A 22,014-nucleotide genomic window follows, 5' to 3' on the forward strand; every position below is an offset into this window, starting at 1 on the left:
TGAATGAATACATTAAAAAAAGCTTCCATATTACAGAAACACTTTTCATGAGGAAAATTCTTCTAACCTCCAATTTATGCGTCTGGTATTAATCCTAAATTTACATTTCCATAAATACAGAGGCAAAAGCACTACCCTGCAGTATTCGCTGTATGACTATAGACTCATAAAGATGGACAACAACAAAAGTAACTTGTATTTATAAAGCACCTTTAATGTAATAAAGCATCCTAAGGTGCTTCACAGAGGCATTATAAAACCAAATATGACACTGAGCCACATAATGAGAGATTAGGCAAATGACTAAAGGATTGGTCAAAAAGGTAGGTTTTAAGGAGTGTCTTAAAGGAGGAATGTGAGGCAGAGAGGTTTAGGGAGGGAATTCCAGAGCTTAGATCTTAGGCAACTGAAGGTGTGGCCACCAGTGGGGGAGCGATTAAAATCAGGGATGCAAATAGCCCAGAATTAGAGGAGTGCAGGTATCTCAGAAGGTTGTGGAGATTACAGAGATAGGAAGGGGAGAGCTCATGGAGGGATTTGAAAACAAGGGTGAGAATTTTAAATTAGAAGTGTTGCTTAACCAAGAGCTATAGTAGTCCACAAGGGGGATGGGTGAATGAGATTTGGTGCGAGTTAGAATAAGTTTTGGATGACCTCTTACAGCACACACCATGAATTATCTAATTGTCTTGTAATTATGGTGGCTTCAGCTGCCTCAGCCCTAAGCTTTGGAATTCCCTCCCTAAACTTCTCCACCTCTCGACCCCTCTTTAGTTTAGAGATACAGCACTGAAACAGGCCCTTCGGCCCACCGAGTCTGTGCCGACCATCAACCACCCATTTATACTAATCCTACACTAATCCCATATTCCTACCACATCCCCACCTGTTCCTATATTTCCCTACCACCTACCTATACTAGGGGCAATTTTTATAATGGCCAATTTACCTACCAACCTGCAAGTCTTTTGGCTTGTGGGAGGAAACCGGAGCACCCGGAGAAAACCCACGCAGACACAGGGAGAACTTGCAAACTCCACACAGGCAGTACCCAGAATTGAACCCGGGTCGCTGGAGCTGTGAGGCTGCGGTGCTAACCGCTGCGGTGCTAACCACTGCGCCACTGTGCCGTCTCTCTACTCTTATATGAAGCTCCTTAAAACATAACTTTTTGGCCAAGCTTTTGATCACCTGTCCTAATATCTCCCTATGTGGCTTGGTCTCAACTTTAGTTTGATATTGCTCTTGTGAAGTACTTTTGGATGTTTTACTATGTTAAAGGCTCTATATAAGTGCAGACACCGGAAACATCAGAGGAATGTATGATGGCATTAAGAGTGCTTTTGGGCCAACCATCAAGAAGATCGCCCCCCTCAAATCTAAATCTGGGAACACAATCACTGACCAACGCAAGCAAATGGACCGCTGGGTTGAGCACTACCTAGAACTGTATTCCAGGGAGAATGTTGTCACTGAGACCGCCCTCAATGCAGCCCAGTCTCTGCCAGTCATGGATGAGCTGGACGTACAGCCAACAAAATCGGAACTCAGTGATGCTATTGATTCTCTAGCCAGCGGAAAAGCCCCTGGGAAGGACGGCATTACCCCTGAAATAATCAAGAGTGCTAAGCCTGCCATACTCTCAGCACTCCACGAACTGCTTTGCCTGTGCTGGGTCGAGGGAGCAGTACCACAGGACATGCGCGATGCCAATATCATCACCCTTTATAAAAACAAAGGTGACCGCGGTGACTGCAACAACTACCGTGGAATCTCCCTGCTCAGCATAGTGGGGAAAGTCTTCGCTCGATTCGCTTTAAACAGGCTCCAGAAGCTGGCCGAGCGTGTCTACCCTGAGGTACAGTGTGGCTTTCGAGCAGAGAGATCGACCATTGACATGCTGTTCTCCCTTCGTCAGCTATAGGAGAAATACCGCGAACAACAGATGCCCCTCTATGTTGCTTTCATTGATCTCACCAAAGCCTTTGACCTCGTCAGCAGACGTGGTCTCTTCAGACTACTAGAAAAGATCGGACGTCCACCAAAGCTACTAAGTATCATCACCTCATTCCATGACAATATGAAAGGCACAATTCAGCATAACGGCGCCTCATCAGACCCCTTTCCAATCCTGAGTGGCGTGAAACAGGGCTGTGTTCTCGCACCTACACTGTTTGGGATTTTCTTCTCCCTGCTGCTCTCACATGCGTTCAAGTCTTCAGAAGAAGGAATTTTCCTCCACACAAGATCAGGTGGCAGGTTATTCAACCTTGCCCACCTAAGAGCGAAGACCAAAGTACGGAAAGTCCTCATTAGGGAACTCCTCTTTGCTGACGATGCTGTATTAACATCTCATACTGAAGAGTGTCTGCAGAGTCTCATCGACAGGTTTGCGGCTGCCTGCAACGAATTTGGCCTAACCATCAGCCTCAAGAAAATGAACATCATTGGACAGGAAGTCAGAAATGCTCCATCCATCAATATTGGCGACCACGCTCTGGAAGTGGTTCAAGAGTTCACCTACCTAGGCTCAACTATCACCAGTAACCTGTCTCTCGATACAGAAATCAAAAGCGCATGGGAAAGGCTTCCACTGCTATGTCCAGACTGGCCAAGAGAGTGTGGGAAAATGGCACATTGACACGGAACACAAAAGTCTGAGTGTATCAAGCCTGTGTCCTCAGTACCTTGCTCTACGGCAGCGAGGCCTGGACAACGTATGTCAGCCAAGAGCGACGTCTCAATTCATTCCATCTTCGCTGCCTCCGGAGAATCCTTGGCATCAAGGACCGCATCTCCAACACAGAAATCCTTGAGGCGGCCAACATCCCCAGCTTATACACACTACTGAGTCAGCGGCGCTTGAGATGGCTTGGCCATGTGAGCCGCATGGAAGATGGCAGGATCCCTAAGGACACATTGTACAGCGAGCTCGCCACTGGTATCAGACCTACCGGCCGTCCATGTCTCCGCTTTAAAGACGTCTGCAAACGCGACATGAAGTCCTGTAACATTGATCACAAGTCGTGGGAGTCAGTTGCCAGCAATCGCCAGAGCTGGTGGACAGCCATAAAGGCGGGGCTAAAGTGTGGCGAGTCGAAGAGACTTAGCAGTTGGCAGGAGAAAAGACAGAAGCGCAAGGGGAGAGCCAACTGTGAAACAGCCCTGACAGCCAATTTTACCTGCAGCACCTGTGGAAGAGTCTGTCACTCTAGTATTGGCCTTTATAGCCACTCCAGGCGCTGTTCCACAAACCACTGACCACCTCCAGGCGCTTACCCATTGTCTCCCGAGACAAGGAGGCCAAAGAAGAAGAAGAAGAAGAATAAGTGCAAGTAGTTGTAACTGAAATACATAATTAAGATATTCATTTCATTTTTAATATAAAATTTACAAGAAACTTGCAGGTCATTTATCCTGGGGGAACCATGAATAATTCCATAATTATGATAAACTGGGTATTTTGTCAAGTTAAAGAATTTAAAATGCTCTAATTCCACTTCAGCGGTGAAGCATACCAGAGTTTTGAGATCAGGGACTTACACTTTCTGTTAGAATTGAAAGAAAATACTAGAGTTAAGCCATGGAACCTGTAAAATAATTTTTTTTTAAAAACAATTACTACAATTTCTGTACCTTCCAGGAGTTAAAAGCATTGTAACATTCAAGTTTTGTAGAATGCCAGACCTTAATCCCTCTTGAAATAGTGTTAGTATGAATATTTGAAAATAATTTCTGATGTGTGCTTCCAGCAGGTAAAGTTCGTCATAATATCCAGAATATGACTTAGCTGTGTAGTTTCAAAGTGTACTTTGTGAGGAAGCACTCCAACTACAAGGGATTTTCATTGTAAATTTTCAGATCCTGAAACTTTTTTGTTCTCAATTTTTTTTATACACAGGTGCAATTTTGGACCTCTACTTGATCACTGACCTCTATGCTTCCAACAAGTTTCCCCTTTCCTGTGTGTCTGGTGATCATCGCTCTGATGGACCGGAACTTAAAATGGAAAAGGACAGTAAAATATTTCAAGTGAAAAAACATTATTTCAATTATGTAAGAGACTCAAGCAGGCACAATGGTATACAGGCAACAGGCTCCAGTAAGGACTGGGAACAGGTGGGGATCTACTACTGTGAAGGAAGACGACAGACAGAGAAAACTCACATTGTGACAATTATTAACAGCAATACAGGTAATTTTTGGAACAACAGATGTGACACAAACAAAGCCCTTTGTCTAATTTGTAATTTGGTTCACTGGTGTCCTTTAGGGGAGGAAATCTGCCATCCTTACCTGGTCTGGCCTTTATGTGACTCCGGACCCACAGCAATGTGGTTGACTCTTAACTGCCCTCTGAAATGCTCTAGCAAGCCACTCAGTTGTCAAGGGCAATTAGGAATGGGAAACAAATGCTAGCCTTGCCAGCGACACCCACATCCCATGAATGAATAAAAAAAACTACTCTGTTCAGACCCCTCATGATTTTGAGCACCTCTATCAAACTTCCTCTTAATATCTTCTCCAAGGAGAACAAACCAACCTTCTACAACCTATCCACATAACAGAATATTCCTCATCTCTGGAACCATTCTCATGAATCTTTTCTGCACCTTGAATATTGCCTTAATATACTTCCAAAAGTGTGGTTCCCAGAACTGGACACAATACTCCAGTTGAGGCCGAACCAGTGTTTTATACAGGTATATAACTTTCTTGTTTTTGTACTCTATGCTCCTATTTATAAAGCCCAGGATCCCATATGCTTTATTAACCGCCTTCTAAACCTGCCCTGCAAAACCTTCAATGATGTGTGCACATATATCCCCAGGTCCCTCTGCTCCTGCGCCCCCTTTCGAATTGTACCCTTTAATTTATATTGCATCGTCTCATTCTTCCTACCAAAATGGATCACCACACTTTTCTGCATTAAATTTCATCTGCCACTTGTCCACCCATTCCACCAGCATGTCCATGTCCTTTTGAAGTTTATCACTATCTCCCTCACAGTTCACAATACTTCCAAGTTTTGTGTCATCCGCAAATTTTGAAATTGTGCCCTGCACACCCAAGTCTAGGTCATTAATATATATCAAGAAAAGCATGGGTCCCAACACTGACCCCTGGGGATCCCCACTATATACCTTCCTCCAGACCGAAAAGCAACCTTTCACAACTACTCTGTATTTCCTTTCACTCAGCCAATTTCATATCCATGCTGCTACTGTCCCTTTTATTCCATGGGCTCTAACTTTGTTGACAAGACTGATATGTGGCACTTTATCAAATGCCTTTTGGAAGTCCATGTACACCACATCAACCACATTACCCTCATCAACCCCTCCCCTCCCCCCCCCCCCCACCCCCGCTACCTCTTCAAAAAACTCAAGCATATCAGTTAAACATGATTTTCCCTTAACAAATCCATGCTGGTTTTCCTTAATTAAACCACATTTCTTCAAGTGACTATTTATTTTGCCCCGAATAATCGTTTCTAAAAGCTTTCCCACTGCTAAGGTTAAACTGACTGGCCTGTAGTTGCTGGACTTGTTCTTACATCCTTTTTTGAACAAGAGTGAACCATTTGCAGCTCTCCAGTCCTCTGGCACCACACCTATATATAAGGAGGATTGGAAGATTATGGCCAATGTCTTGACCATTTCCACCCTTACTTCCGTAAGACTCCTTGAATGCATCTCATCCGGTCCTGGTAACTTAACAACTTTAAGTAAAGCCAGCCTATCTAATACCTCCTCTTTATCAATTTTTAGCCCATTCAGTGTCTCAATTACCTCCTCTTTCACCATGACTTGGGTAGTATCTTTTTCCTCGGTAAAGACTCATCTGCTAGAGGAGTCTGAAACAGGGAGGCTAAAGATATCTAGAGTACAAAGGGTAAAAAAGGCTCAAAAATATAACAACTAGTCTATCCAAAATAAATGGGTTTGTTAGATTGTGATCAAATTGATCCATTACTGACCTCCAGACTGGCCTATGCTGAGCAATGTGCTTAAGAATGCAAGAAATGGGAGCAGGAGTAGGCCATACAACGACTCTAGCCTGCGCCACCATTTCTTTTTCATTCACAGGATATGAGTGTCTCCGGCAAGGGCAGCAATTATTGCCCATCCCTAATTACCCTTGAGAAGGTGGTGGTGAGCCACCTCCTTGAACTGCTGCAAGCATAGCAGTTTGGTACAACTGAGTGGCGTTCTAGACTATTTCATATAGAGTAGTTAAAGTAAACCACATTGCAGTGGGTCTGGAGTCAGATATCAACCAGACAAAGACAGTCGAGTTCCTTCCCTAAAGGACATTAGTGACAATCCAGTAGTTTCATGGTTGCCATTTTTCATTCCAGATTTAATTAAGTGAATACAAATTCCCCAGCTGTCAATGGTTAGGATTTGACCTGGCTATTTATGGGCCTTCGCCCGCCTCCACGAGGATTTTACGCGTGGCAAGCAGGCGTCCTGGAGCTGGGAGAAGCCGCCGAACAAAACCAGGCGGCTTTTCAGTGTCCCAGGGCTGCCCTCATGGTCGGGCACCCTGTGCCCATGGAGGGCTGCCCTCGCTACCCCAACCACCTCCACGACCCAACATGCCTCCCTTCCCCCCAAACGACCACGCCTGCCTCTCCGGGGCCCGACCGATTACTCCCGGTGAGGCAACCAAAACTTACCTTCCTTCCCGGCTCCCAGGCATCTTGTTTTCATACTGGGCTGCAGTCCCAGCAGTGGCCACCGCTGCCAGTGGGGCTGCTGGGACTAAGAGCTGCCAGCCCTCTGATTGGCCGGCAGCTCTATTAGGCAGGACTTCCTACCTCAAGCGAGTGGAAGTCCCGCCTCACACCAGTTGAAGCCCGGGGACCCGCAAAATATGGGTCAGGTCCCCAGGCAAGGCGGAAGCGGGTTTGCCACCAACTTTTCAGTCAGTGGCCGGCTCCCGTCCACCTAGGGTAAAACTCTGTCCCGTATCCCTTGATTGCCTTGGCACCCAAAAATCAATCAGTCTCAGCCTTGAATATGCTCATCAACTGAGCATCCACAGCCTGGTTACTACAGAGTTAAATTCAGTCTGACACATTGGAAGAACTTGCACTTATGCAGAACTCAATAACATCTCTCAGGATGTCCTAAAACACTTTAAATCCAAGGAATCCACTGTTATCTACTAAAATGCAGTAGCCATGTTGTACAGTTATTCCAAAAGCAGCTTTGAGGTGAAGTCTGGTTTTCTTTGATGCTGTTTATTGAGGAAGGACTTTTGCCTTTGGCCACCACATTAAACTGACCTCTAAGTTCCATCATTGTTCAAATACCTTTAGAATGCCATAAGTCAGACGAGCCATTGGGCATCATAGTTTGCTGTCAACAGCTTGTCTCATAAGGTTGCTAAAAGAACCCCTCGATATTATTTATCAAAGATGTGAACTGTAACACATGAGGATAGCGCCTGTGAAATTCCATTTATTTCTGTTCCCAGAGACAGCTTTTTCCATTCGTCATTATCTTCAGTGATTAATTAATAAACAGATTTTCAGTTCACATAGCTAATTTGTAATTAATTTTTGTGAGCTATCACTACCATTGACAAGCCTCACAACCAGTCTTTAATAAAGTTTCTTGCTGACAGTATTTCTAAAACCATGCTGATTGTCTTATGGCATCTGAGCTCATCAGATAGTAATTAATAACATCCTAAAAATGATACTGAAAACTTTCCAGATATGTGTATTATGCAAATTGGTTCTTAATGTTCTGATTAATCTATCACTCTGTTCCTATATAGCAGGTTACTTGAGCCTGCTCCAGTGTTCAGGTGCTGCTCCTGCAGTTACAGATCTCCTATATATGCACCAATCATAGTATCACTTGCCCTAACTCAGCTGCCCCTTTAAAGTTGTATCCAGTCCAAACAAGGTGATTCCTAGATATTTAAGATGATATTAACCATGTGTTGGTAAGTTATCTGCCTGATTTCTGCAAGGGCACCAGAGGAAACAGTTCCTCTCTCTCTCTCTCTGCCAGCTGTATCTGTGTTTGGTAACTTCTTTACCATCAACAGTAACATCTTCATGTGATAATTCCATGTTTGGTAAATGCTCTTCTATCAATATTAGTAATTCCTGTGCTTGACATCCTCTGTCACTAATAATGTCCACATTGTGTCTGTGTTATTCCTCTTACTCAATCACAAGCAGTGTATTTTCATTTGTGGGATTTATGACAGGCAAGGCCAACATTTATTGCCCATCCCTACTTGCCCTTGAGACAACTGAGTGGCTTGTTAGTCCATTTCAGAGGGCATTTAAGAGTCAACCACATTGCTATGGGTCTGGTAAGGATGGAAGATTTCCTTTCCTAAAGGGCATTTTCAACAATCCTGTAATTGTCATGGTCATCATTATTGATACTAGCCTTTTATTCCAGATTTATTTAATTTGATTTATCCTGAGGTGGGATTTGAATTTATGTCTTGTTAGTCCAGGCCTTAGGAGTACTAAATCCACTAACATAACCACTATGCTACTCTGCCCATATATGTGCTTGTCTGTGTTTGATCATTCTTCTTTAGCCATCACGAGGAGTGCCTGTGTTTGTTAACTCCCTAACCTCCATCACTAGCATTGGTTGTATTGGCAGCTCCTCCTCCACCATCACTAGCAATGTTTGTGTTTGGTAACTGCCTAATCTCCATTACAAGTAATGCTTGTGTTTTGTAACTCCTCCTCCATCGTCACTAGCTATGTCAGTGTTTGGTGAGTCCTGTTAAGCCCTCAATAGTCATTAGGTATGTCCTGTCTGCCATCGCTATTATTGTCTGTAACCTTTCCACCGCTGAGTCAGGCCCATATTGTTTCTATATTAAATATATTTTATGTTGAATTTCCAGCTGAATTCTACCCTAGCAAGCTCACAACAACAGTGAATAAGGGTGAAACAGCTTTGCTTGTAGTCCAGAGACTGAATGCAGTGAATGAGGATGTCATGTGGAAGTGTAACGGTGAGTAAAACAATCCTGTTCTTGAGCTCTTCCTTCAGTTGCTTGTCAGCTTCTCCTGCAGGAAACATGGCAATTGGATAGTGTGTTCCCATTTGCAGGGTTTTGAAGATGTTTAATGCAACTTAACATAATGTGCATGATGAGAAAAGAAGCAGTGTGGCCAAGAGGAGGAAATAAACGTGAGGTCAGCAGTAGGTAGGTGTTGCACATGGGCAATTTGAGACATGACATGTGGTAAGTGTAGCATGTTTAGAGGGAGCAGGTGACTCCAGGCCTATGGTTCCCAAAACTCCCCAACACTGGGTATGAGTCTGGAAGAGTTTCCTTGCATCATGGCTGAGTCTGTGGCAGACTAATTAATAGAGATCAATTGCTATGATTAGTCATCAACTCAGTTATTGTATCATGTGACTACAAGAAAGGTAGAAGGCAAACTAGATCCACCTTGGTCTTTTTCTTGTCAAGTTATTATAATGTTCCAATGCTGCTGAAAATTTGGCTGGACTTTTACGCCCCCCAAATGAGCTGGCTGGTAGCGGTGTGGGGGGAAGCGTAAAATTGAGTGGCAGGTGGGGGCATTCCCAACCCCCTCCTGCCCCCACTGCAATTTTACACAGAGCAGTGGCGGTGAGAAATGGCCTGCCCACCCCAGGCCAAACAAGGCCCTTAAGTGGCCAATTAAGTGGCAGTTAAGGGCCACCTCCTACCATCGCAAGTATTTTATCCTCGGCGGCCGGACGATAAAAGCTTCGAGAGCCCCGCCTGGTAAAACCAGGCAGCTTCCTTGCGGGCTGGGGGCCGAGGGCCCTCCTCATCAGGCACCCTGTGCCCCACAGAAGGCAGCCCCCGAAGCCCCAACCACTCCCAACGCACAACACTCCCCCCGCCTCCCCCCTAACTGACCCCCAACTGACCCCCCTTGCCTTGCTGGGGCCTGGCTGATTGTCCCTGGCGAAGCCCTAAAAACTTACCTATCTTCCAGGGCCATCCTTCATCTTGCTTGCAATGGCTGGGTGTTCTCCCAGCAGTGGTCACCCCTCCTGGTGGCGTTGCTGGGACTCAGAACTACCGGCCCGCTGATTGACTGGCATCTACATTAGGCGGGACTTCCTGCCTCAAGGAGATGGAAGCTCTGCCCAAGACCAATTAAAGGCCTGGGGAGCGACAAATCCTGGTCTGACTCCTTAGGCCTGGCAGAGGTGGGCTCGCCACTGACTTTTCAGCCAGTGGACATGGCCTCCCGGCCAACGAAAAATTTCCGCCTTTGTCTCTCTCCTTCTGTCTCATTGTTCCGATCTACCTCTTCCTCTTTTTGTTTGTCTTACTGAATCCTTGAAAGGCCCTGAGGATATGTAAAGGTCTGTCTTGTTTTCTTAGGTACCTACTTCAGTACAATTCACGTTAATGAAATAGAGAATGGGACTGTATCCTTGAAGATTGAAAATGCTACTCCTTCTCACACCTGTGTTTATAGCACATCAACGCTCAGTGGGATTTTTCTGAAAGGAGCTTTCTTCAGACTTATAGTCCGAGGTAAGACCCTGTTTGAATTTGGCAGAAGAATGGGATAGTTGCACACTTATAGAGACAAGCTACAGTATTAGACAAATAAACTAATTCAGCAGGGGGATGGGAACCTAAATTGTAGTTCCAGTGTACAGGATGTTGAGAGTAGTGAGGTCAGGGATAAGGTTACAAGGACGCAAGAGGGCACTGGCAAGCAAGAACTTGGTTTAAAGTGTGTCTACTTCAACGCCAGGAGCATCCGGAATAAGGTGGGTGAGCTTGCAGCGTGGGTTGGTACCTGGGATCTCGATGTTGTGGCCATTTCGGAGACATGGGTGGAGCAGGGACAGGAATGGATGTTGCAGGTTCCGGGATTTAGATGTTTCAGTAAGAACAGAGAAGATGGTAAAAGAGGGGGGGGTGTGGCATTGTTAATCAAGGAGAGTATTACGGCGGCAGAAAGGACGTTTGAGGACTCGTCTACTGAGGTAGTATGGGCCAAGGTTAGAAACAGGAGAGGAGAGGTCACCCTGTTGGGAGTTTTCTATAGATCTCCGAATAGTTCCAGAGATGTCGAGGAAAGGATAGCGAAGATGATTCTAGACAGGAGAGAGAGTAACAGGGTAGTTGTTATGGGGGACTTTAACTTTCCAAATATTGACTGGAAATACTATAGTTCGAGTACTTTAGATGGGTCAGTTTTTGTCCAGTGTGTGCAGGAGGGTTTTCTGACACAGTATGTAGACAGGCCAACCAGGGGCGATGCCACATTGGATTTGGTACTGGGTAATGAACCCGGCCAGGTGTTAGATTTAGATGTAGGTGAGCACTTTGGTGATAGTGATCACAATTCGGTTAGGTTTACCTTAGCGATGGGCAGGGACAGGTATATACCGCAGGGCAAGAATTATAGCTGAGGGAAAGGAAATGATGATGCGATTAGGGAAGATTTAGGATGCGTAGGATGGGGAAGGAAACTGCAGGGGATGGGCACAATCGAAATGTGGAGCTTATTCAAGGAGCAGCTACTGCGTGTCCTTGATAAGTATGTACCTGTGAGGCAGGGAGGAAGTTGTCGAGCGAGGGAGCCGTGGTTTACTAAAGAAGTTGAAGCGCTTGTCAAGAGGAAGAAGAAGGCTTATGTTAGGATGAGACGTGAAGGCTCAGTTAGGGCACTTGAGAGTTACAAGCTAGCCAGGAAGGATCTAAAGGGAGAGCTAAGAAGAGCAAGGAGAGGACACGAGAAGTCATTGGCGGATAGGATCAAGGAAAACCCTAAGGCTTTCTATAGGTATATCAGGAATAAAAGAATGACTAGAGTTAGATTAGGGCCAATCAAGGATAGTAGTGGGAAGTTGTGTGTGGAATCAGAGGAGATAGGGGAAGCGTTAAATGAATATTTTTCGTCAGTATTTACAGTAGAGAAAGAAAATGTTGTCGAGGAGAATACTGAGATTCAGACTACTAGGCTAGATGGGATTGAGGTTCACAAGGAGGAGGTGTTAGCAATTTTGGAAAGTGTGAAAATAGATAAGTCCCCTGGGCCAGATGGGATTTATCCTAGGATTCTCTGGGAAGCCAGGGAGGAGATTGCAGAGCCTTTGTCCTTGATCTTTATGTCATCATTGTCGACAGGAATAGTGCCGGAAGACTGGAGGATAGCAAATGTTGTCCCCTTGTTCAAGAAGGGGAGTAGAGACAGCCCTGGTAATTATAGACCTGTGAGCCTTACTTCGGTTGTGGGTAAAATGTTGGAAAAGGTTATAAGAGATAGGATTTATAATCATCTTGAAAAGGGGCGGCACAGTGGCGCAGTGGTTAGCACCGCAGCCTCACAGCTCCAGGGACCCGGGTTCGATTCTGGGTACTGCCTGTGCGGAGTTTGCAAGTTCTCCCTGTGTCTGCGTGGGTTTCCTCCGGGTGCTCCGGTTTCCTCCCACATGCCAAAGACTTGCAGGTTGATAGGTTAATTGGCCATTATAAATTGCCCCTAGTATAGGTAGGTGGTAGGGAAATATATAGGGACAGGTGGGGATGTGATAGGGATATGGGATTAGTGTAGGATTAGTATAAATGGGTGGTTGATGGTCGGCACAGACTCGGTGGGCCGAAGGGCCTGTTTCAGTGCTGTATCTCTAAACTAAACTAATAAGTTCATTAGAGATAGTCAGCACGGTTTTGTGAAGGGTAGGTCTTGCCTCACAAACCTTATTGAGTTTTTTGAGAAGGTGACCAAACAGGTGGATGAGGGTAAAGCCATGGATGTGGTGTATATGGATTTCAGTAAGGCGTTTGATAAGGTTCCCCACGGTAGGCTATTGCAGAAAATACGGAAGTATGGGATTGAAGGTGATTTAGAGCTTTGGATCAGAAATTGGCTAGCTGAAAGAAGACAGAGGGTGGTGGTTGATGGCAAATGTTCATCCTGGAGTTTAGTTACTAGTGGTGTACCGTAAGGATCTGTTTTGGGGCCACTGCTGTTTGTCATTTTTATAAATGACCTGGATGAGGGTGTAGAAGGGTGGGTTAGTAAATTTGCGGATGACACGAAGGTCGGTGGAGTTGTGGATAGTGCCGAAGGATGTTGTAGGTTACAGAGGGACATAGATAGGCTGCAGAGCTGGGCTGAGAGATGGCAAATGGAGTTTAATGCGGAAAAGTGTGAGGTGATTCACTTTGGAACGAGGAACAGGAATGCAGAGTACTGGGCTAATGGGAAGATTCTTGGTAGTGTAGATGAGCAGAGAGATCTTGGTGTCCACGTACATAAATCCCTGAAAGTTGCCACCCAGGTTAATAGGGCTGTTAAGAAGGCATATGGTGTGTTAGCTTTTATTAGTAGGGGGATCGAGTTTCGGAGCCACGAGGTCATGCTGCAGCTGTACAAAACTCTGGTGCGGCCGCACCTGGAGTATTGCGTGCAGTTCTGGTCACCGCATTATAGGAAGGATGTGGAAGCTTTGGAAAGGGTGCAGAGGAGATTTACTAGGATGTTGCCTGGTATGGAGGGAAGGTGTTACAAGGAAAGGCTGAGGGACTTGAGGTTGTTTTCGTTGGAGAGAAGGAGGAGGAGAGGTGACTTAATAGAGACATATAAGATAATCAGTGGGTTAGATAGGGTGGATAGTGAGAGTCTTTTTCCTCGGATGGTGATGGCAAACACGAGGGGACGTAGCTTTAAGTTGAGGGGTGATAGATATAGGACAGATGTTAGAGGTAGTTTCTTTACTCAGAGAGTAGTAGGGGCGTGGAACGCCCTGCCTGCAACAGTAGTAGACTCGCCAACTTTAAGGGCATTTAAGTGGTCATTGGATAGACATATGGATGAAAATGGAATAGTGTAGGTCAGATGGTTTCACAGGTCGGTGCAACATCGAGGGCCGAAGGGCCTGTACTGCGCTGTAATGTTCTATGTTCTATGTTCTATGTAAGTGGTAATTCACATAGTCCCAAATGTCCATTCCCCCAGATTTCTTTCACAGTGCAAGAATAGCACTGAGACTATAATATAGAAAGACATTGTGTTTAAATGAAAGGGTTGCTACTTTAATCTGATTTTTCAAAAACTTAAATGTGCAACAACATATGTACTGTACTCTAACAATGGCACGGTATTACATTCCTTTAAAAACTCAGGATTAAAACTTTTAAAATGCCAGAAGTTAAAAAAAATAAGATAAATTGTCAGATCATTAAAACAAATGAATTTGTCTCACAGCAAGTGATAAATAACAACTCAGCCTTGTCTCTCCACAATTCCATACAGTTTCACCAGCAGAGGCTGCTGGAGTCTGCAGTAAGAGCAAGTGTATGACCCAGGACTGAGCCACAAGTCAGTCTGCAGCTACAATACCACATTGCACCCATTTCTGCAGATGAGAAATTGTCTGCAAGCATCAGTATGAATTTCCCAATTTGCTAACAACTGTCCTACCATTTTCAGGTTATTTTGCTGCACTGAATTATTTGCCTTAATTCTAATGCAGATAAACACTCACGAATTGTAATAATTTCTCTTCCAAGTGAACGGTGTAAAACTCGGAGACTCATTATGGGCAAACAATTCCTAGAGTATTGGTGTTGGCCTTGAATTAATTACAAAGTGTTTGGTGCAAATTTCAGATCTGAACCTTAATTGAAATATGTCCTCAAATTTTAAATTTTCATTTGTGTGAGTTTGTGAGGCGGTTCTTAGTGCTGTTACGGTCACGTGGTGTGACGTGGGTGGTTCCCACTGTTCGATTCCTCACCTGATCGCAGCAAGTGTATTTGTATTAAAGTTTAGCCCCTTGGTGTTTTATTTCTCAAATAAACAGACAGTGACAGGTTTTCTTGTAGGTTTTAAAACAAAAAATCAATTGTTTATTGACTTATAAAGAAATTGTCACAACCGCATCCATTCACGCATTCATCCGTGCCCGCACACACGCATACATACAAGAAGAGACAGCTAGAGAAGGGAAAAGGAAGGTGGTTTACAGTGGGGGGGAAAGGTTACAATAAACCTGTTGAATTCTTTTAAGAATTAAGTTCGAGATGGCTGCAGCCCTGAGATGATTGTAGATTTCTCTCTTGATTGAAGGTTCTGTTGAAGATGGTGGGTTACTTCTAGCTCTCACTGCTGTATACTGTAGATGTCAGATTTTTTCAGCAGGGCACTGTGCTTCCTGGCTTGGCTGGAATTCAAGCTGTTATAAGTAGCTTCACCTTCTAGGTCAGTCTCTCCCTCTCTCTCTCTCTGGCTGCCTTTTTTAAGGTTAAACTGTGTCTCCTCTCACCTCCTGGTAGGAGACATTCTCCTCTTTTCCCCATGGTGATTGTACAATGGTCCAGGATGTGGCTACTTCACTCCTCCTTCATTTCAGAAGAAGACATTCAATTCTAGAATGTTTTTAGGATAGGTGTAAGATGGGTTTCATTAACACCTTTTGGCTTTGAAAATTTGTCCTCTGTCTTTGTCAGACTGTTTGAATACACAAAAGGTCAATCCCCTTTTCTTTGGTGGCCATTTTGAACCATTGTTCACCTTTCAAAACAAAGGTTCATTTTTAAAGACAAAGTCCATTTTTCATAACTCTTCAGAGTTAGTCCATGATTATTGCATCATCACACATTCGGTGTCCGTGACAGTGTTAAAAGAAATTAATTCACCCAGTCTGTTTTGAATGCTGCAGTATTAAGTACATATTATTGTACACAAGATATATATGAAAGGAATTCACTGAATGAATAGTTATTTGTTTTATACTCTCTAACCTATAAGTGAAATAACAGAACAAAGGAAACATGATGCATCCACAAGTTAAGGGTTGACGAAGAGCCTTGTTTATTGAGTGAAATGGAATTCTGAAATGTCACCAGGATAAATATCCAGAAAATGTTGTGTGAGCTTTAGCTGTGTTTGGCTCAGTAGTTACTGAATATTGATTTGATATTGTACTAAGACCATCATTTTATGTTACAGCTTGTCCTGATAAGAAATGGGGTACAGCGTGTGATAGAGACTGCCCTGATTGCCTGAATGGGGGAATCTGTCATGATGGTACTGGAGAATGTATCTGTGGACCAGGCTTCACCGGAGAAAACTGTGAGATTGGTGAGGACATAAAATTATTAATATTGCAGAACGTGACTTCGTAAATCAGTCATCCATGTCGAACTTATGTTCAGCATTCATATTAATTTATCACATTAAATCTATATATGATAAATAACTGACCTATTAATTTTAATATTTAGTACTGAAATTCACCTACTGTGAACCACAAGCCACCTACAGTCCTAAAGCTAAAACAGTGTTGTCCAATAGAAATCATAGACTGGCCATAGGTGTTGGCTACAGTGACAATGCTTTAGCCACATGCACTGATTTTTACTGGAAAAGGCCTTTCACACAAAATAGCTAAACACACGTCACACGTATAAATATGCTTAATAAACATCTACCATCATTCAATAACCAAGGAGTTGAAGCATTCTCAAGGATGAAAAAACAATCATACTTTGCTTTTCGTCTTATTAATTTACCAACAGATGTACAATAAGATTAAAATGGATACAAATTCCATGCAAATGAGTATTGAGATCACATGCCCGATGGTCTCAGTCAGTTATGTGTTATTTACTAATCAGAAATACAGTTTGGTGCATCTGGATTCCCAACTCACCACATGTGACTAATAGCTAACATTGTAAACAACACTGAACTAAAATACTAAAACTGCAGCGCTGGAATTAATATACTGTGCATTACTGCTTTATACTAACCAACTGCACATGACAGCCTTCCAACCCAACCTAGTTTACACTGTAGTGGTACAACCCAGCCCATTGTACACTAAACACCAACACCACACAACACAATAACAACTTATATAGTGCCTTCAATGTGGAGAAAACATCCCAAAATGCTTCACAATGATGCAAGAAAAAGAAAATGCTGAGCCAATGAAGGAGATATTAAGAGTAATGAGAAAATGCAAGGTGAAAGAGATGGGATTTAAGGAGGTTGGAGAGCCAGAGGGGTTTAAGGAAAGAATTCCAGAGTGTTGGCCCTGTATCGGTAAAAGCACAGCTGCCAATGGTGGGGCAAATGGAAGGGGGGGCGGGGGGAACAACAGGAGAGCAATGTCACAGGAATGGAGTGTTCTATGAGATTGGGGGGGGGGGGGAGAACTTGTTGGACTGGAGCAGGCTACAGAGATGGGAAGGGGCAAGGCCATGAAGAGATCTCAACACAAGGATGAGAATTTTAAATCTGAGGTGTTGGGGAACAGGGAGTCAGTGCACATCAGCATGGACTGGGGAGGTGAGTGAGTGTTATTTGGTGTGGGACAGGATATGGGCAGCAGAGTATTGAATGAGCTGAAATTTATGGAGAGTGGAGGATGGAGGGTCAGGCACAAAAGCACTGAAACAGTCAAGACTGAAGGTGACAAAGTAAATGAAAGTTTTCAGCAGAAAACAGACTGGGGCAGGGCAGAGGCAGATAAAGTTATGGAGTTGTGAATAGTCTAAATCAGCAGGAGACATTAGCCAGGAAGAGGAATAGAATGGGTGGCAAGGCTATAGATTTTGTGGTGGGGGCTGAACACGATGGCTTCAATTTTACCAATATTTACCTGAAGGGAAATGCTAGTCATCTAAGACTGGATGTCGGACAAACAGTGTGACAGCACACAGGCAGTGCAAGCTTCAAAAGTGCAGTGGAGAGGTAGAGCTGGATATTACCAACATACAGATGGAATCTAACCCCATGTCTGCAAATGGTGTCATCTAGGTACAGCATATGAAAAAGAGAAGTGAGCCAAAGCTAGATCCTTGGGGATTTCCAGAGGTCACAGTGGGTGGGTGAGAAATTAAGTAATTGTTGAAGGTACTGCTGCTAAAATCAGCCAAGACTGGAATCAAGTATGATAGTCCCACTGAGCTGTACTGCAGAGAGGCATTGGAGGAGGATTGTATGCTTGACTGTGTAAAAGGCTGCAGAGAGGTCAAGGAGAATGAGTAGGGAAAATATATCACAGTCATAATCATAAAGGATGTTAGCTGGAATTAGTGCCATTTCAGTGCTGTGGCAGGGCAAAAATCTGACTGGAGAGATTCAAACATGGAGTTGTGGAATAGATGGGCCTAGAAACATCCACAGACTTTGGAGAAGTAAATGAGGTTGGAGATGTTTTGGGAGTTTAGCAGAAGGGTCAAGGATGGGTTCTTTTGAGGAGGAGGTGATGATGGCAGTTTTGAAACGGATGGAGAGAATACCCAAAGATAGGGAACCATTTACAATGTCAGCTTACCTGGTCAGCAGTTTAGTGGGGATGAGGTCTTGGGAATCAGAGACAGGTCTCAGCGGCAAGGTGAGCTCTGAGAGGATATAGGGAAGATAGGAGCGAAACTACTTAGATACTCCAGTTCAGGACGAGGGCAGAAGGAGCCTGGAGGGACATTTAGTTTAGTGGGAAGGGAAAATGGAGGAAATCTGCAGAGGCAGCTGAACTGTGGGTCTCAAGTTTAGGAAGAAACAAGTCTATGAGCACTTTGCACTTTTTGTTGAAGGTAAGGGTGTAGTGGGCAGAGGAGAAGGGTGTAAAGAGATGGCTTTTAATGGTTAAAAAAAAGTTTAATGGAGAAAAGAAGTTGCATTATCATTGATCTTGGAATAGTGTGTTGTTTTCGCAGAGGTGAATGAAGCTCACTTGTACATGATGTGATCCAGTCAGATCTGATGATAGCTAAACCAGTTGTGTGCCAAATGTGTTCAAGTCTGCACCTCTAGAGCTTTAGGGAATGAATATGGGGGTTATAGCAGGGGGAGTGACCAGGATGGAGAGTGTTAAGGTTTTGCTGGGACTGAGTATCATAGGTGGAGGTGAGGGAGTGGTTAAATAAATCAACATCTGCAGAAGTATTGTGGGCAATTATTTAAAAAAAAAAGCTCATGTATTTGATGAGCAATTGTCTGTAAAATTTCCAGAATCTTAACAGATCATTCTCTTGTTTTTAGCCTGTAAAAGAGGAAAATTTGGTCACAATTGCCAGGAAGAATGTAAGCCTCGGAGCAGCTGCAGTGGATATAGGTTCTGTCTGCCTGATCCCTACGGGTGTTCATGCGCTTCAGGTTGGCATGGGAAGAAATGCAGTGAAGGTCTGTATATAAAACAATGCCCACTTTATCAAGGTGCCTTGAAGCCTTGTTATGTGATGGACAAAACTAAAAATTATCATTAAATCCTATGCCCTTGATCAGGAATGTGAAGTCCTGTGATTGGTTAGTTGCATCAGAGGAATGCTATCAGACAACAAATTCTGAGTTCAAGCACAGATATTACACTTGGCACTAATCTTGTTTTGTTCCTAGAATGCCAAAGGGTACATTTTCCCTTTCTCTGGCCTTCAAACCAGAGAAACTGAGTGTTCCCCAGGGTAGAGTTTGGGAAAGCCTACCCTCAAAACTCACTGCATTGGCTTTGGCATTGGAAGAGCCTTTAATCTATTATACAGCAGAAATCTACTACTACAAATGATGTTATCCACTATTTGTGTGGATGCAAAATGAATCAGTTGGCACAGCAAGTTTCATTGTCCGAATCCTCTATATAGGAACCATATCTCAAGAGAAAGTGTTAGCGAAAGCCAAAACTTCATTCAATGTAGAGCTTGACATGAATGATGGGGACACAGTCAATCAGAAACACTGCAGTCTGCTGCCCAATATCCAGCCAAATTTCATTGACAAGACTAGCAAACAAATGGTTGTCACCTTCAGGGTTTAAGCCTCCTAGTAAGTTGCTGTGAGGCAATAATTCATTTTCAATCTAGTTTCAAGGTCAGCTTACTCAGCTTCAGTAGGTTTCCCAGGCCCAGACATTAATTTTCCTCCTAAGCCACAGAGGGGTCAGGGGAAAGAGTATTTTATTCGTTTTATGTGATGTGGACATCACTGGCCAGGCCAGCATTTATTGCCTAGCCCTAATTGTCTATGAGAAGTTGGTGGTGAGCTGCTTTCTTGAACTGCTGCAGTCCATGTAGGGTAGGTACACCCACAGTACTATTAGGAAGGGAGTTACATGATTTTGACCCAGCAACAGTGAGGCCACCACGATATACTTCCAAGTCAGGATGCTGTGTGGCTTGGACAGGAACTTGCAGGTGGTGGTGTTCCCACGCATCTGCTGCCCTTGTCCTTCTCGGTGGTAGAGGTCGTGGGTTTGGAAGATGCTGCCTGAGTAGCCTTGGTGCGTTGCTGCAGTGCATCTTGTAGACGGTACACACTGCTGCCACTGTGCATCGGTGATGGAATGAGTGAATATTTGTAGATGGGTTGTCAGTCAAGCAGGGTGCTTTGTCCTGAATAGTGTGGACCTTCTTGAGTGTTGTTGGAGCTGCACCCATCCAGGCAAGTGGAAGGTATTCCATCACACTCCTGACTTGTGCCTTGTAGATGGTGGGCAGGCTTTGGGGAGTCAGGAGCTGAGTTGCTCACTGCAGGATTCCTAGCCTCTGACCTGCTCTTGTGGCCATGGTATTTATATGGCTACTCCAGTTCAGTTGCTGGTCAATGGTGACCCCTAGGATGTTGATAGTGGGGGATTCAGTTATCGTAATGCCATTGAATGTCGAGGGGAGATGGTTAGATTCTCTCTTGTTGGAGATGGTCATTGCCTGGCACTTGTGTGGCACGAATATTACTTTCCACTTATCAGCCCAAGCCTGGATATTGTCCAGGTCTTGTTACCCTGATAATTAAGTGTAGCAATATCATAGCTGCATTAAAAAGAATATATTAACTATGTCTCTACACTGAAAGCAATTTTTCCCTGCATATAAGTACAGATTGATCCATTGACCCATTGAAATGGAAAGACTTCACAGAGTCCCTGGTTCAATAGTTCGGAAACTATTTTGATTGAAGGACTTCTTTTCAAATGGATTAGTAATCATGGATTCCCCCCTCCATTCTAAATTAATAATACTATATAATACTTAGATTATGAAAGTGATGCATGTAAAGAGTGTTTTAATAATGCTTTTAAGAAAATAGATATTTATTTTTGCACCACTCTCCTCCATGCACATTCCCCTGCTAGGTGAAGCAATCATCCCAATCTGCATGGCACGTGTAGTGGGCACACTCTGCTCCCTTTCATATTATTTTGCGGACCCCCTGGAAAGTCTCTACAGATCCCCAGGCGTCCACAGACCCCAGTTTGAGAGCCAGCTCCCGAATTCAATCAGGAATGTCTTTCTATTTAACTCCCTCAGATTTGTTTATAAATTTCCTCTTTACAACAAAAGGCAGGAGTCAGCTGTCTTCCTCTGCCACCACCCTTAACAAATTCCAACGTAACAGGAAAAAACTGCATTTATATAATGCCTTTCACATCTTCAAGATGCTCCAAAATGCGGATGGTTGATTAATTACTTTTAAGGTTCAGTCATTGTTGCTTTGTAGGCAAACAGCAATAACTACAAGAAAGGGATGAACGAAGTGAGCTCTTTCCAAAGGCCTCATACAAGCTATCAGATTCATCAGGGAAAGCTCTATATATGCACATTCTAAGCCCCAAGGTAATCAAACAAAACTCCAAAATAATTATCCAACCCCAGAACTCTATCATTCAAACCAAGCCACAGTCCTTCACGAACAAAATGCACCCTTTCCCACCATTTCCATCATTTAACTTTCATGGAACACAACACCAGTTAGCTACCAATGACAGCTGGTTGCTGTACATTAAAGTCTCCAGTCCACTCACCAGCAACTTACATATCTGAGCAATGCAATGGGGCTGTCATCCCCACTATCAACATCCTGGGGGTTACCATTGACCAGAAACTGAACTTTTCAGCTTTGTTTTTGGTAGAATGCTGATTTTTATATTTGAAGTTTTCTTCCTAACTTGGTAACTGTTTTTAAAATATTCTTTGTGATCTGCCTCTGAATCTCTGCCTGGCTGAACAAAATGCCATCAGTTTAGTTAGCTGCTCCAGGTAACATTT

General features: G+C 43.9%; 1 protein-coding gene across 3 annotated transcripts in view; it reads left to right on the forward strand.

Annotated features, from left to right (window-relative positions):
* The window catches only part of tie1 (tyrosine kinase with immunoglobulin-like and EGF-like domains 1), a 97,179-nt gene that overhangs the window by 23,276 nt on the left and 51,889 nt on the right, over positions 1–22,014 (forward strand). For all 3 annotated transcript variants that reach the window (XM_068036890.1, XM_068036889.1, XM_068036891.1), the window contains 5 exons: positions 3,902–4,195; positions 8,896–9,006; positions 10,384–10,539; positions 15,977–16,108; positions 19,019–19,159. In XM_068036890.1, the coding sequence (XP_067892991.1) occupies positions 3,902–4,195; positions 8,896–9,006; positions 10,384–10,539; positions 15,977–16,108; positions 19,019–19,159 (834 nt within the window). The remainder of the gene's footprint in view (positions 1–3,901; positions 4,196–8,895; positions 9,007–10,383; positions 10,540–15,976; positions 16,109–19,018; positions 19,160–22,014) is intronic.

The sequence above is a fragment of the Heterodontus francisci genome, chromosome 8 (genome assembly GCF_036365525.1).
Source record: "Heterodontus francisci isolate sHetFra1 chromosome 8, sHetFra1.hap1, whole genome shotgun sequence".
Taxonomy (NCBI): Eukaryota; Metazoa; Chordata; class Chondrichthyes; order Heterodontiformes; family Heterodontidae; genus Heterodontus; species Heterodontus francisci.